The 14,361-nt window shown below is 43.8% G+C and overlaps 3 protein-coding genes across 4 annotated transcripts in view; 1 reads left to right on the top strand and 2 right to left on the bottom strand.

Annotated features, from left to right (window-relative positions):
- Positions 1-1,797: 1,797 nt before the first annotated feature.
- On the bottom strand, positions 1,798-2,761 carry LOC140470958 (histone H3). Its single transcript, XM_072566882.1, has one exon. The coding sequence runs from the start codon at positions 2,687-2,689 to the stop codon at positions 2,279-2,281; it is 411 nt and encodes a 136-aa protein (XP_072422983.1). The 5' UTR covers positions 2,690-2,761; the 3' UTR covers positions 1,798-2,278.
- An 851-nt stretch (positions 2,762-3,612) lies between these two features.
- LOC140470957 (histone H1-like) lies at positions 3,613-4,420 on the bottom strand. The gene has a single exon (XM_072566881.1). The coding sequence runs from the start codon at positions 4,381-4,383 to the stop codon at positions 3,673-3,675; it is 711 nt and encodes a 236-aa protein (XP_072422982.1). The 5' UTR covers positions 4,384-4,420; the 3' UTR covers positions 3,613-3,672.
- Positions 4,421-10,056: 5,636 nt separating this feature from the next.
- The window catches only part of LOC140470744 (histone H4), a 277,673-nt gene continuing 273,368 nt past the window's right edge, over positions 10,057-14,361 (top strand). Inside the window, exon 1 of one of the 2 annotated variants that reach the window (XR_011956654.1) lies at positions 10,057-10,121. The gene's annotated coding sequence lies outside the window, so the exon portion shown is untranslated. Of the gene's footprint in view, positions 10,135-14,361 lie in introns of both variants that reach the window. The other variant, XR_011956653.1, reaches the window with a different exon arrangement.

Raw genomic sequence — 14,361 nt, 5'->3', positions numbered from 1 at the left:
ATTGAAGGAATTTCAGAAAAATCTTTTCACTCAGCAAGTGGTGGAAATCTGGAAGACACTGCATGCGAAGGTGGTGGAGGCCAGGAACCTTAACCTTTAAAAAGTATTTGGATGAGCACTTCAAATGTCAGTTCCGGAGCCACCATTCACGGTGGGATATGAACGGTGAATATCTCCCCAGGCAAACCAAAAAGAAACGTGTCTCCGTTTTTGAGTACTAGGAGCAGATATATCTTACGATTGGCGGTCCATGCCTTTAGTTCTATGCCTAGTAGACTCGAACCTGGGTCTCTGGCACTGTTTTCTCCGATTTCAGATTACAGTCAATGAGGCTTCCTGCTGTCGGTGAGAGATTATCAAAATGAACCGAGATCAAAGCAGAGCAGCTGCAGGACTGAGATGGCAAATGTGGAGCTTTTGCTGATATCAGAACTAGTGCAAAAAGGCTGGGCGACATTAAAATATTGTCTAAAGACGATTAATGAGCTTTGCCGGAAGAACGTTCTGTAATGTTTGATCAGCAAATCGGAGTGCTTTCGAAATGTGAAATGAAGAGATTAGTTGCAGATTGCAGTTCTTGGCGCTTGTTTTTGTTTCTGCCAGTTCTATAGGTCCAGAAAAGAAAAAAAGTAGAAAGAGATAGATGCAGTTAGGCAAATGAATGAGCGAGAGATTGTCTGAACTATATATTTATAACCTCACTAACAAGTATTGATGAACAACATTCTCCTTTTTTACACATAACTTTTCTATGCAAAACATACTCCGTTATTTGTGAAATGGCGGGCTTTTCAAATCGGAAGGAAAGGTGTTGATGATTTGGCGCTGGCATCAAGAGTAGAGAATGTGTCCTCTCTTCTCCCTGCCTCTCGGGAGCATATTAAACACCAGTGAATCTTTTTTCTTTCTGATTGCTACTATTTGCTCAAGTTACCCTCTAATGTTTGATTATTCCGGGAGCGACAAGCCCCGGTTGGGATGTGAGCCCTGAGTATCACCACAAGTGCTCCCTTTCTTGCAGACCCACGGGTAGATACATTACACATTTATTTTTTTAAAATTTCCAGAACTCCACGCGGGTTCTGTGGTGTTGCAGAATAGTGTAAATGAGGCTTTCTGCTGTCGGTTAGAAGCTTTCAAAACGAACCGAGATCAAACCAGAACACTCGCCGGACTGGAATTGTTAATGTGGAGCTTTTGCAATAAGGAAGCACGGTATTAAAATAATACCTAAAGGCGGTGTTCGTTATTAATGCGCTCACGGAGAAGAACGTTCAAGAAACCCTCACAAGGACTGAATGAGAGTGTTCCTTCCCTCTGAAGACAACCTCGAATCCTTCAAATACCTTCTAGACTCATTACCCGAAAGAAAAATTGTAAATTAATGACTAAATACGAATGCATTGTTTTCCCTTCTCTGATCTACATTTCGGCAGGATTTTCAAATGTGAAAGAAAACGGTTGATGATTTGGCGCCATGTTTTCCCGCCAGCTTCCTCAGCAATGATCATATAGTTACAGCTGGTGGGAACACCAAGGGAAACAGTGAGGACAGAGGGGATTTAATCCGGAATTAATACTGAAATGCTATAATGAAGCATGTGAAAGTTACAGAACATTCACAGCAGTGAATATTCTAATCACTGCCGCTTGGGCGATCTGTGTCTTCAACTAACTCCCCTGAAATATATTACTGTTTAATATTGTTCAAAGCGATGCTCCAACGACTGCGATCGTTTCCCGCTCTCTCTGGTGAGTCTTTTTTTTCAGATGCAAATTAGGAAAGGGAGTAGCGTATGATGGTTTGAACTTTATTTTTGTAAAAGGCAAAAACAAATCACCGAATAGGAATTCACACTTTCTCCTCTGGCATTTTGGCGGGAGTTTCAATTCGAAATAAAAACGGTTGATCTCTTGGCGCCAAACCTTCTCCCGCGCCTTCTCCACAACCACAAGCCATGTTTACCACCATGATAAACAATGAAGAGAGAGAGCTTTTGTTCGGGGAATTCCGAATTGTGCAGCAAAACTTCAAATCTCTAATATCGTATTATAATAAATTCTGCGATCACTGACGACCTCGGTCGCTGGATTTTCATTGTCACTGACTGACTCAATATTTTATTCAATCCCCATTTACTTCATAGATTTATAATTACAATATTAATGTACCCCATCGTTTCCCGCTCTCTCTGGATGGTTTAGTGGCTCTGAAAAGAGCCGTTGTGTTTCTCTCTCTCTCTCTCGGGGTGAATGTGCCGGGCCGGCCAGGCTCCGTTTAGGCGCGCTCCCCGCGGATCCGGCGGGCCAGCTGGATGTCTTTGGGCATGATGGTGACCCGCTTGGCGTGGATGGCGCACAGGTTGGTGTCCTCAAACAGTCCCACCAGGTAAGCCTCGCTGGCCTCCTGCAGGGCCATCACCGCCGAGCTCTGGAAGCGCAGGTCGGTCTTGAAGTCCTGAGCGATCTCTCGCACCAGCCGCTGGAAGGGCAGTTTGCGGATCAGCAGCTCGGTGGATTTCTGGTAGCGGCGGATCTCCCGCAGAGCCACCGTGCCGGGCCTGTAGCGATGAGGCTTCTTCACTCCGCCCGTGGCCGGAGCGCTCTTGCGGGCCGCTTTGGTAGCCAGCTGCTTGCGGGGAGCTTTCCCTCCGGTGGATTTGCGCGCTGTCTGCTTGGTTCGGGCCATTCTCTCCAACTCTCTGTAACACACACACAGGCTGCTGCTGTCAATGCTGAGGCTGCTGCGGTGCTGCCTGTTTAAGGGAACGGAGAGCCCGCCCTAGAGCTGGGATTGGATACAGCCCTGTCCTTCAACCCACAGAGAAACAGCTCCGGAAGGGACAGAAAAGGCAGGAAAAGGATTGTTGGAGGTTGATTGGATAACGTGAAATGACAGTTGGTCAGTTTGAAAATGCCCGCCGAATTCACCCTCACAAACCTTGAGATTAAAATAACCATTAAGACGCAAAACAGCATCCGTCTGCAACTAAGATAAAATTTAATATTTTATAGTAATTATTTAAAACCTAGTTAGCTGTCGGCGGGGACAGGGGTCAGGATCATTGTCTGATTTGTCTGTAACAGGCAGGAGGAAAGGCGGGGTTTAAAACAGCCCAGACAAACTGAACAACCGAACTTGTACCGGCCGTGAATCAATCTAAACAACCCCGCCAATTTCAACATCTCAAAAGCTAATGCAGTGTACAACGATAAAAGGACAAAATCTCACTTTATCTGTTATTTTTTATTATCCCCAGATTGTAATTAGCCCGAAAACAATGTGGAATTGCTGCCTGAACTGTCTGTAACAGCCAGATGGAAGGAACACGCCATGAAAACATCCACAGGGTCTCAGAATTAAAACTGAACAAAACTGGTCAATAAAATACAAATACTACAATGTGTCACATTCGTGACTCGGTGGGGTTATCAGTCGCGAAGTGAAATAACAAGATGGAGATCAATAAACCTTCCCTATGATACCTTCCCCATTCACAGGTCTCCGCTCTCGTAAACCATGGCATGAGTGTGTATGAGTGATTCAGATCAAGTAATATCTAAGGTAGGGGACGGGGAACATTGGATCCGGGCTCAGCTCTTTCCTGAGAGTTGTGGGTGGCTCTGATAAGAGCCTTTGGGTTCAGATGGTTATATGTTACACCGACTGGTTCATTTCTTTGCTGCTGTCTTGGTCACTTTCGCTTTGGGCTTGGCCTTGCCTTTAGCCGGTTTGCTGAGGGGTTTGGGGGCTTTAGGGCCCTTGGTCTTTTTCACCTTCTTCACGAGAGTCCGTTTCTTTGGCGCTGCTTTGCTCACCGCTTTCTTTGGCGGTGCCGTCTTCTTGCCGCTCGCTTTCTTGGCTGGGGATTTCTTGACTGTCGCTTTCTTGGCCTGGGATTTCTTGACTGTCGCTTTCTTGGCCTGGGATTTCTTGACTGTCGCTTTCTTGGACTGGGATTTCTTTGCTGTCACCTTCTTGGCCGGTGATTTCTTCACGGCCGGTTTCTTGGCGGCCGCTGATGTTCCCGCCTTCTTTCCCGCTTTTGCCTTGACTGGATTCTTTGGGAGTTTGAAGGAGCCGGAGACGCCCTGACCCTTGACCAGAACAAGGGAGCCGTTCGCCAGGCACCTCCTGATACTCATCTTGATCTGTGCATTTCGCTTTCCCACATCGATCCCGCTTCTCTCCAGCCCCTTCTTTACAGCGGACAGAGACGCCCCTTTGCGATCCTTGATATCCCCGACAACCTTCAAAATCAGCTCTCCCAACCCGGGACCGGGTGTTTTTTTCCTGGGAGCCGCCGCCTTCTTCTTGGGGGCCTTGGCTTTAGTGGGAGCGGAGGCTGGAGGAGCCGTTTCGGCGGCTGCACTGTCGCTCATGTTGAGAACTCTGCGCTGAATCTCTCTCTGAGTCAGTCTGAACTGGGTCAGCAATGAAGCTGTTGGTGGCGGCACTGAGCAACTTCAAGGCAGCGAGCGGACGGCGCAGGGACAACCTGCCGTCAGCTCCCTGCTCCTGCTGCTTCTCTGTGTTTCTCTAACAGCCTAAACTCTCCGATTCCTCTGAAATTCCGCATCTCCAGACACCCAGGCTCGATCACTCCTCACCCTGACAGGGGAAGGTTTATGGCCGAAAAGTTTTCACTCGAATAGACGGCTCCGTTGTCGAGTTAGAGGCATTTTGCTGCTGCACTGATGGCGCTGTCTGAGCTGAACGGTGACATTGTCGGTACTTTTGGACCGAAATCTTGAAACCAACAAATATATTGCCTTGAATTCTACTTTTGAGGTTTAGAAGGGGAACAGGGGGATAATCTGAATTGAAAATATTTCTGAGTTTCGTAAGAGAGACTTGGAAATATCATAATATTAGCGGACACACAAACACAGTTATGTTCGACTAACCGCCCGCCCTTTCCCTACAGTCTCTCTGACACAGTATTCACATTCACACAGTCACATGCCAGAAATATCACCCAAATGTAAGTGTGGAAGAATAGAATTTCTGTACCTTTCAGCTTTTGCTGCGGGGTCCAGGGAGTTAGTTGTAGTTTTTCTCCTTAGTAACTGTTACACTCTCATCAGCTCCACTGTTTACATCCTTAAAGATGGCCAGTCGGTTTCTCACGCTTAGAAGACAGAACAGTATGCACTCAAACAGGCCCTTCAAATCCATACTGATTCGAGCAGATCCTGAATACTGTTTTGTCAAATGCTTCACAATTGAAGCTTTCATTTTGATTTTTCCCTGTAGGCTGACTGGTCTATAGTTCCCAATTTTATACCTACCTCCCTTTTCCATTGGATTGCTTACACTAGCTAGCCCCCAATCTGTGTAAATTATTGCAGAGTTTATAGAATCTTGGAACATGACCACCACTATATCCAGGCAAAAGTGAGGAGTGCAGATGCTGGAAATCAGAGTGGTGCTGGAAAAGCAGAGCAGGTCAGGCAGCATCTGAGGAGCAGGAAAATCGATGTTTCGGACAAAAGCCCTTCATCAGGAATCACCACTGCATCCAGTCCTACTCACCCCACTACATTAAATACTCTGTAATGTAGATGATCAAGGCCTGGTGTTTCCCAACCTTCAATCCGATGCACTGTCCCAACATCATTTCCCTCTCAGTAAACTCCTCAACATTACTACTGTGTTAGTTGTGTGAACATTTGTGAACAGAAAACAACATTATGTTAGAGATTTTTGAGATGTTTTTGTTCCCCATTTTAAACTCCCCTTTTTTATGTTGTAAGTGACATATGGTCCTCTTTACCAACCTATTTCTCCCTTTACACATTTATTTTTACTTCAACAGTGTTTTTTTTTTCATGGCTTCTGCAACATTACTGTTTTCTTCATTGCTATTTGTTAGTCAAATCCCTTTTCCCTGCCATTGGCTGAATTTAGATCTGTTTGCAGCCTTCACGTCTTTCACTATATTTCTTCCCAAATTTTAGGCCTTTTCTTTGAACCAAAAACTACCTTGAATAGCTGTTTCAAGTTTCACAACATCCTTTCCATAGGAGAAAAACCAGAATTGCACATAATATTCCAAAAGTGGCATTACCAATGTTCTGTACACCTACAATGTATTCTCCTAAGTTATATACTCAAAGCTCTGACCAACAAGGGAAAACATATAAATGCCTTCTTTGCTATCCTATCTAATTATAACTCCACTTTCAAGTAACAATGAATCTGCATTCCAACGTGTCTTAGTTAGCAACACTCCATAGGACCTTAATATTAAGGTTGTAAGTCCTGCCCTGATTTGCCTTTGCAAATTGTTGCACCTCATATTGATTTAAATTGAATTCAATATGCCACTCCTGGGCCCAATTGCCCAACTGATAGGGATTCTGCTGTATTCTGAGGTAGCCTTCTTTGCAGGCCACTACACCTCCAATTTTTGTGTAATCTGCAAACTTATTAACAATAGATGCTACTTCACATCCAAATCATTCATAATAATGTGGAGGTGCTAGTGTTGGACCGAGATGTGCAAAGTTAAAATGACACAACACCAGGCTATACTCCAACAGGTTTATTTCGAAGTACAAGCATTCAGAGCATCAACACCTGACAGAGGAGCAGCACTCTGAATGCTTGTACTTCCATATAAACTTGTTGGGACTATAACCTGGTGTTGTCATTTTTTAAACTAAAATCATTTATATAAATGATGAAAAGCAGCAGACCCAGCAGTGATTCTTGTAGCACATCACTTGACACAGGCCTCCACTCTGAAAAGCATCCCTCCACCACCACCCTCTGTCTTCTACCTTTAAACAAGTTCTGTATCCAAATGGCGAGTTCTCCCTGAATTCCATGTGATCTAATATTGCTATTCAATTTCCCATGGGGAATCTTGTCGAATGTCTTACTGAAGGCCATATAGATCACATCCACCACTTTGCCCTCATCAGTCCTCTTCCTTACCAATTCAAACAAAAATCTCAGTTGAGTTAGTGATACATGACTTCCCACACAGAACGTCATGTTGACTACCCCAACAATAATCCTGGTCTTTTGAAAAGATGTAAATCCTGTCTCTCAGAATCCCCTCAACTGTGTGCCTACTGTCAATGTTACGATCACTGTTCAATATTTCCCTGGCTTTGCCTTACCACCATTCTTACCACCACATTGGCCAACCTCCAGTCGTTTTGCACTTCAGCTGTGACTATTGATGATACAAATATCTCAGCAAGGGGCCCAACAATCACTTCCCTAGCTTATCATCATGTTCCAGGGTACACCTGATCATGTGCTCGTGCTTTATCCAACTTTTATGCTTAAAACCACCCAGCAGCACCTCCTCTGTGTTATGAACATTTTTCAAGATGTCACCATCTATTTTCCACATTCTACATCTTCCCTTTCCTTCTCTACAGTAAGAACTCACTTAGTATCTCCCACATTTCCTGTTGTTCCATACATAGGTTGCCCTGCTAATCTTTGCTGGGCCTTTTTGTCCTTCATGTATTTATAAAATCTGTTTAAATTCTCCATAATAATATTTGCCAAAGGTATCTTATGTCCCATTTTTGCCCTCCTGATTTCCATCTTAAGTTTTTCCCTGTTGCCTTTATACTCTTCGAAGGATTCAGTCAACCTCCGCTGTATTTAACTAATATATGCTTCTTTTTAATTCGGACCAAAACCTCAACTTCTTTTTTCATCCAGCATTTCCTACACTTACCAGTCATGCCTTTCACCCTAACAGGAACATACTGTCTCTGGACCCTCGTTTTGTCATTGTTGAAGGCTTCCCATTTTCCAGCCATCCTTTTGCCTGTGAATATCTGCCCTCACTCAACTTTTGAAGGTTCTTGCATAATACTCTCAAAATTGGCCTTCCTCCAAATTAGAAATTTAACTTTGAGATCTGGTATATTCTTTTCAATTAACAGTTTTAAATTATGGTCACTGGTCCCAAAATGCTCCCCCACTGACACATCATATATCCCAAGTGTAGGTCAAATTTTGCACCTTGGCTAGAAGGTACATTCACATACTGAATCAGAAAATTTTCTTGTGCATACTTCAGGAATTCCTCTCTGTTGAAACCATTAACAAAATGGCAGTCCCAATCTATGTTTGAAATGTTAAAATCCCTCACCATAACCACACCAGTATTCCTGCAGATCTAAGATCTCCTTACAAATTTGTTTCTCATTTCCTGATGACTGTTGGGGTGTCTACAGTCCAATCCCAATAAGGTGATCAAACCTTTTCTTATTTCTCAGTTCCACCCAAATAATTCCCAGGAAAATCCTCCCTAAGTATATCTGTAATCTTATCTCTTACCAAACACATCACTCCCCATTTTCTCTTGTTGCCCGCCTCCCTCCATCCTTTGATTCCTGGAACATTAAGCTGCCGTTGTGTCCATCCCCGAACCATGTCTCTGTAATTGCTATGATATCCCAAGACCAATCCCATTTTCCTAACCATGTCCTGAGATCATCGTTCTTCCCTGTTAGGCCTCTTGTATTGAAATAAACGCAGTTTAATTGATGAATCCTAAGTCATTCTCTGCTATGTTCCTGCCTGTGATGACTGTTTGACTTGCCAACTATACCAGTCTCAGATCGATCTCTTTCCTCACAATCTCCCTGGTTCCCGCCCCCACACTTTACTAGTTTAATCCCTCCCCAACAACTCCAGGAAATGTCCCTGACAGTATATTAGACCCCTTCCAATTCAGCTGCAATCCATCCTTTTTATACAAGTCACGTCTTCCCCAGAAGAGATTTCAACGATCCAAAAATGTGAACCCTTCTCCCCTTCACCAGCTCCTGAGTTGGGCATTACCTTACTCTATCATCCTACTACGACCCTCACTCGCTCGGAGCAGCGGGAGTAATCTGCATGTTACTACCGGAGAGGACCTCCTTTCTAAATTCTTGCCTCTTCCTTATTCTTCCTTCGGAATCTAATCCTTTCCCCTTCCTATGTAGTTAGTTCCAGTGTTTACTCCGGCTGGTCCCTCTCCCTTTTGTGAATATCTTGCACTCTCTCCAAGATATCCTTGATCTTAGCACCAGGGAGGCAACACACTATTCTGATTTCTCGCTGTCGGCCGGAGAGACGTCTGTCTGACAAAAAGATGCGAGTTTTGTAATTTGTAAAAGGTAGACCTTATAAATCGCGACTACTTCCATCTAAAACGATAAAGGCAGCTGATGTCAGGGAACAACGCCTTGTTATCGGACAAGTTCCCGTCCAAGGCACTCACCATGCTGACTTGGAAATAAAACCGCTTTCTCTCACTGTCACTGGATCAAGACCCTGGAACTCCCTGCTCATGACATTGTGGGCAGCACATAGACAACGGCTGTTCCAGAAGGTGGCTCACCACCGCCTTCTTAAAGGGATGGAGAATAAATGGTAGGCTCAGCCAGCGACATCCACGTCCCAGAAGTGAATAAACAAAAACAGCTGGGGTCTCTCGTTGTAGCATATAATACATCACAAGGTTTCTGTCTGCAGTATACATGACACTAAAATCTGTCATCCACTACAAACTAAATCGTTGTTGCACACCTGGTCTGACTTTTGCATGGGCCTCCTGACCCAGAAATAAGCTCTGACACTGTGATTCAAGACTCTCTCCATCAGTTATTTTCTACCTTCATAAGAATGTTTCACTTATTCCAGCTCTGTATGTTACTTTGGGCAAGGAGTTAATATTTGTGTTTGAGGGGTCAGCAGGATTAAATACCACAGGTGACATTCGATCAGACGTGATGTTATTGAATGGGGGAGCAGAGGGGATGGGCCGAGTGGCCGCCAGCTTCTCCGCCCCCTGATCAGATTGTGAGAGAGCAGGAGGGAGGAGTTATTAACATGACCCGGGGATGAGCTCCATTGGAGCTTTATAAAGGGACAATGTCCCAGCTTGAAATCTTCTCTGCCCTTTCCCCCACAGCCTCAGCTCCTTAAGTCAAACTGAGAGAAAAGGGAATTGGGGAAAATGACCAATTGATGTTTGTTTCTGGGAAGTTTTGGGAAAACATCGCACGCTTGCCTTCCCCAATGCTGATTGTTCCTGAGTAGAGAAGCGCATGCGTGAGCCCCTCCCCCAGCGCTGCCATTGAGGAGCATTTACTCAGTGAGTGCAAGAGGTTTGTTTGAAACAGACCGCAATGGAGAGATCAGCGCCCAGGGAAGGGAGGGAACAGCAGGCTCCTTCCAGCAGCACATCGGGATGGGAGCCTGGGACACAGAGGGGGCTCCGAGACCGGGATTGATTCGGGATGAGTTCAGGGAGAACCGGGGGCTGTTTGTAAGAGGCCGAGCGGAGCAGGAACTGGTCCCGGAACTTGGAGTGAGCTGGCTTGGGGAAAGAGAGAGGCCTTTCTCGGGCTGTGTGTGGGCCTGCTGAGGGAGGCAGAACGGGAAGAAGCTGCTGTGGGTTGGTCTTGTGGTTCTTAATCCTCTAAACATTGATGGGAATTCATTGTTTGGCTTCTGTTTCACGCTGTTTATTGCGAATAGACATTGAAATAAAGGACAGTAGAAACAAATGTAATAATCCTGTGAAGGATAAATATAGCAGGCACCGGGAAACGTCTCCAAGTATGTGAAATCGTGCCCAATATTTATTTTTCAACAGTTCGTGTATTGGGAGCTGGACATTGAACTGTGTAATCATTCCATTTGTGGAGATGTCCATATGTTGGTGAGTTTATTTTATCTAAGTGAAATGTTTTAGAATTTGGGAAACAGAAAAAGACTGGAAGGAGCTCAGGGCTCGAGTGGAACCAGGATCAGCTCTGTTCATCTTGCCCTATTCAAAAACAAAATTATAATGATCATGACCTTAATATTACATTGATCATTTGATATCTTCCTACTCCATTGCTAGTGATGTACAGGAGCTCTCTCTTTTGTCTTTCTCCAGGCAAATATTTGATGGATCAATCCAAGGGTGACCAGTTGCTCTCACGCCCAGCAGGTATGTTACCACTGTCAGAGAGAAGGTTCTTTCCACAGTCAAGAGTAGATTGAGTCAGACATACATTGAGCTCCATTTCCAGAAGTACACATTCAATCCAAGAGTTAAACACAACTGATGATATATAAGTCTACATTATTTTGCTCTGTTCTCAGTGCTTACCACCTCCAGTGACAGTAAATTCCATTGTTCAAAGCCAATTATCATTCATAAGATTAGAAGCAGGTCAGGTTGTAGGCTTATAATAAATATATATTTATGAGCTGTAATAAATTCATATGTAGATTTGGCATTTTTAAAGTTACAATCAATTTGAACAAACTGATCATGGTGTTACATGGTTATAACAAATATAAATATGAAGTGTATATTTGAGTGCAGATATAGAAGCAATGTTGGACATTTGAGTATCTGAGCAGGACAAAATTATTCTTTTTGATAAATGATTGTCCAATACAAAGACAATAATCAAATGACGCTCTTGGTCAAGCCTTATCTACAGAGGATGCTTCTAGAGAGGATGCTTAATGCTTGTTCACATGCGTACATAGATATGTCTGTCTGTCTCTCTCTCTCTCTCTCTCTGTCTCTCTCTCTCTAATTCTCACTCTCAGCCTAGTTTTTATGAAAACACACTTTATGCACGCTCCCATTCTGGTTGAGGGCCTCAGTAATGCAGAAGCATTTCCATACTTTTTTAATGTATGAAACACTGATTGATAAGATCTTACAACCACCTCATAAAGTGTATCAGAACTAGAATCACATAGAGACATACAGACAAAGTTGGTGTGATCTCGACCAGTACCACTCTTCAAAGTGATACAGATTGGCAGCACAACAGAAAACTCACTTTCACTCAGCCAGTTAATGGTAAAAGGGGAAAAAAAAGCAATTTAGGCTCACAACTACTTCCAGATATGGACAGTCATAAATTGACTGACTGACCACATTATTAATCGCTTCAGAAGATGTTAATATTAGATGTTACATTATTGCAGTGCCCAGCAGCAACTGCCAAAGACTACTGCACACACAAAATGTAAAAAGAAAGCTGAGACTGAATACAATAAAATTAAGATTCTTGGCAAAGATAAGTATTGAACCAACATTAATGCCTCAATCACACAGGTTTATCAAATATTGAATGGGTTTATCCTACACCCTGCTGAAGAAACGCAAGTGAACATAGAGAATGGCATCCATATACTCGACTTGTCACTGTTGCACACAGAGCAAAACTGGCACTCTAGGTATTCAAAGGCTAATAACTGCAGAACTAATCTGAAATTGGCATTTACACCGAGACACTGGCAGTGAGTGAATGAAGATTAGAATCCCACCAATTAGTGGAAACTAGTATGGAGAACAGATAAAGAATAGAATGTCCCAATGCAGACACAACAGGCTGAATGGTTGTACTAATTCTGTGATTGAGTCATAAATCACAAAATGCATAAGAGATATTAAGCCCAATCTCCACACCCTAAACACGATTATCAAAGATTGAATCTCAGTCGCAGAAATTTTTTTCTAATTCATTCAAGGGATGGGAGCATCACTGACTCGGCCAGCATTTATTGCCCATCTCTAACTATCTAGGCAGTCACATTGATGTGGGTCTGGGGTCACATGCAGGCCAGACAAGGGAAGGATGGCAGTTTCCTTCATTCAAGGACATTACTGAACCAGATGAGTTTTTCTGGCAATCAACAATAGATTCATGGACATCATTAGGCTCTTAGAATATCATTGGCTGCCAGAGAATTGAGCAACTTTGATATATAAGAGTTGAACGTGACTGGAACTCCACTCTCCCAGTCACACAGCAGAAACTGGCATGTATACATCAATTCCTAAATTCACACATGGAGAGCAGAAATTGACATGTATACATCAAGTCCTAAACTCTTGTATGGACACAACCAAAACTGACAGACATCGATTGATATCTGCTCTCTCACATTCACATTGCAGAAACTGAAAGGGAGCGAACAATAATCATGGACACACATACGACAGGTACAGGTTGATAACTGGACTAACACATTCACATAGCAAAACCTGACCGGTACAGTATGATAAATGAATTTGCACATTTATAAACAAGAAGCTGATAGTGCAGTTATTAATAAGCCTGTTAGTGGCTAACAATTGGTGGTCTATAATTGCAGACTATATGTTAACAAGGCCGGACATGTGGGGTTCTGGGTAATGACATGGGAGAGCTCAAGCCCTGTAGTTATTGAACTCAATATTGAGTCCAGAAGGCTGTTGAGATCCCAAGCAGAAAATGAGGTGCTGTTCTTCCAGCTTGCACTGAAACGAGCCTGAGACAGAGATCTTGGCCAGGGAACAGAGTGGTTTGTTGAAGTGGCAGGCAACTGGAAGCTCAGGGTTTTTTTGTCTGGACAGAATGTAGTTGTTCTGCACAGTGGACACCCAATCTAAACTCAGTTTCCCCAACATAGAGGAGACCACATTGTGTGCATTTTCCTTGCCATCAGCAGTTCCGAGGACCGATCACTAGACCTGAAATGCTGCCAGATCTGTGAATTTTCCACCAATGTTTTTTTTTTATCAATCTCTGCCTGTCAGTTTCTTCTCTGTGTCGTTTCAAAGTGTACACGTCAATTTATGTGATTTGAAATTGGGAGCATAATCAATCAATCAATGAGTATGTAGTTATCAATCTTGTTCTGAAATTTACCGCCACCTGCATGTCAGAGTTATTAACCAACCTGTCCCTGTTAGATTATAGATTAGATTAGATTAGATTACTTACAGTGTGGAAACAGGCCCTTCGGCCCAACAAGTCCACACTGCCCCGCCGAAGCGCAACCCACCCATACCCCTACATCTACATCAACCCCTTACCTAACACTACGGGCAATTTAGCATGGCCAATTCACCTGACCTGCACATCTTTGGACTGTGGGAGGAAACCGGAGCACCCGGAGGAAACCCACGCAGACACGGGGAGAACGTGCAAACTCCACACAGTCAGTCGCCTGAGGCGGGAATTGAACCCGGGTCTCCAGCGCTGTGAGGCAGCAGTGCTAACCACTGTGCCACCGTGCCGCCCACGGTGCACCTGTGCACCTGATAGATACAGATTAATAGCTGCACTACTCACCCATTTAGTCTGACAGTTATCCACTCCTTTGCCTGTCCTACTGTTCTTCTCTGTCTTTGGACTCTGTCTCCATCTGTCTTTTACTTGTCACCCTTCCACCCACCCTACCTTCTGTAGAAAAACTAATATTTTCCTAGCTACCACCAGAAAATATAGAAGTTTGAATACACCACCCAAAATTTAAGGCGAAAGTGGGCATTGCAGATGCTGGAGATTATTCAAGATTAGAGTGGTGCTGGAAAAGCACAGCAGGTCAGG

The sequence above is a fragment of the Chiloscyllium punctatum genome, chromosome 52, assembly GCF_047496795.1.
Source record: "Chiloscyllium punctatum isolate Juve2018m chromosome 52, sChiPun1.3, whole genome shotgun sequence".
Lineage (NCBI taxonomy): Eukaryota > Metazoa > Chordata > Chondrichthyes > Orectolobiformes > Hemiscylliidae > Chiloscyllium > Chiloscyllium punctatum.
Note: the sequence above shows the minus strand (reverse complement) of the source record. Positions and strands in the feature narration are given on the sequence as shown.

What these genes read in the sequence shown, in the direction of transcription:
- LOC140470957 (XM_072566881.1), bottom strand. Translation starts at nt 4,383, where the DNA reads ATGAGCGACAGTGCAGCCGCCGAAACGGCTCCTCCAGCCTCCGCTCCC.
- LOC140470958 (XM_072566882.1), bottom strand. Translation starts at nt 2,689, where the DNA reads ATGGCCCGAACCAAGCAGACAGCGCGCAAATCCACCGGAGGGAAAGCT.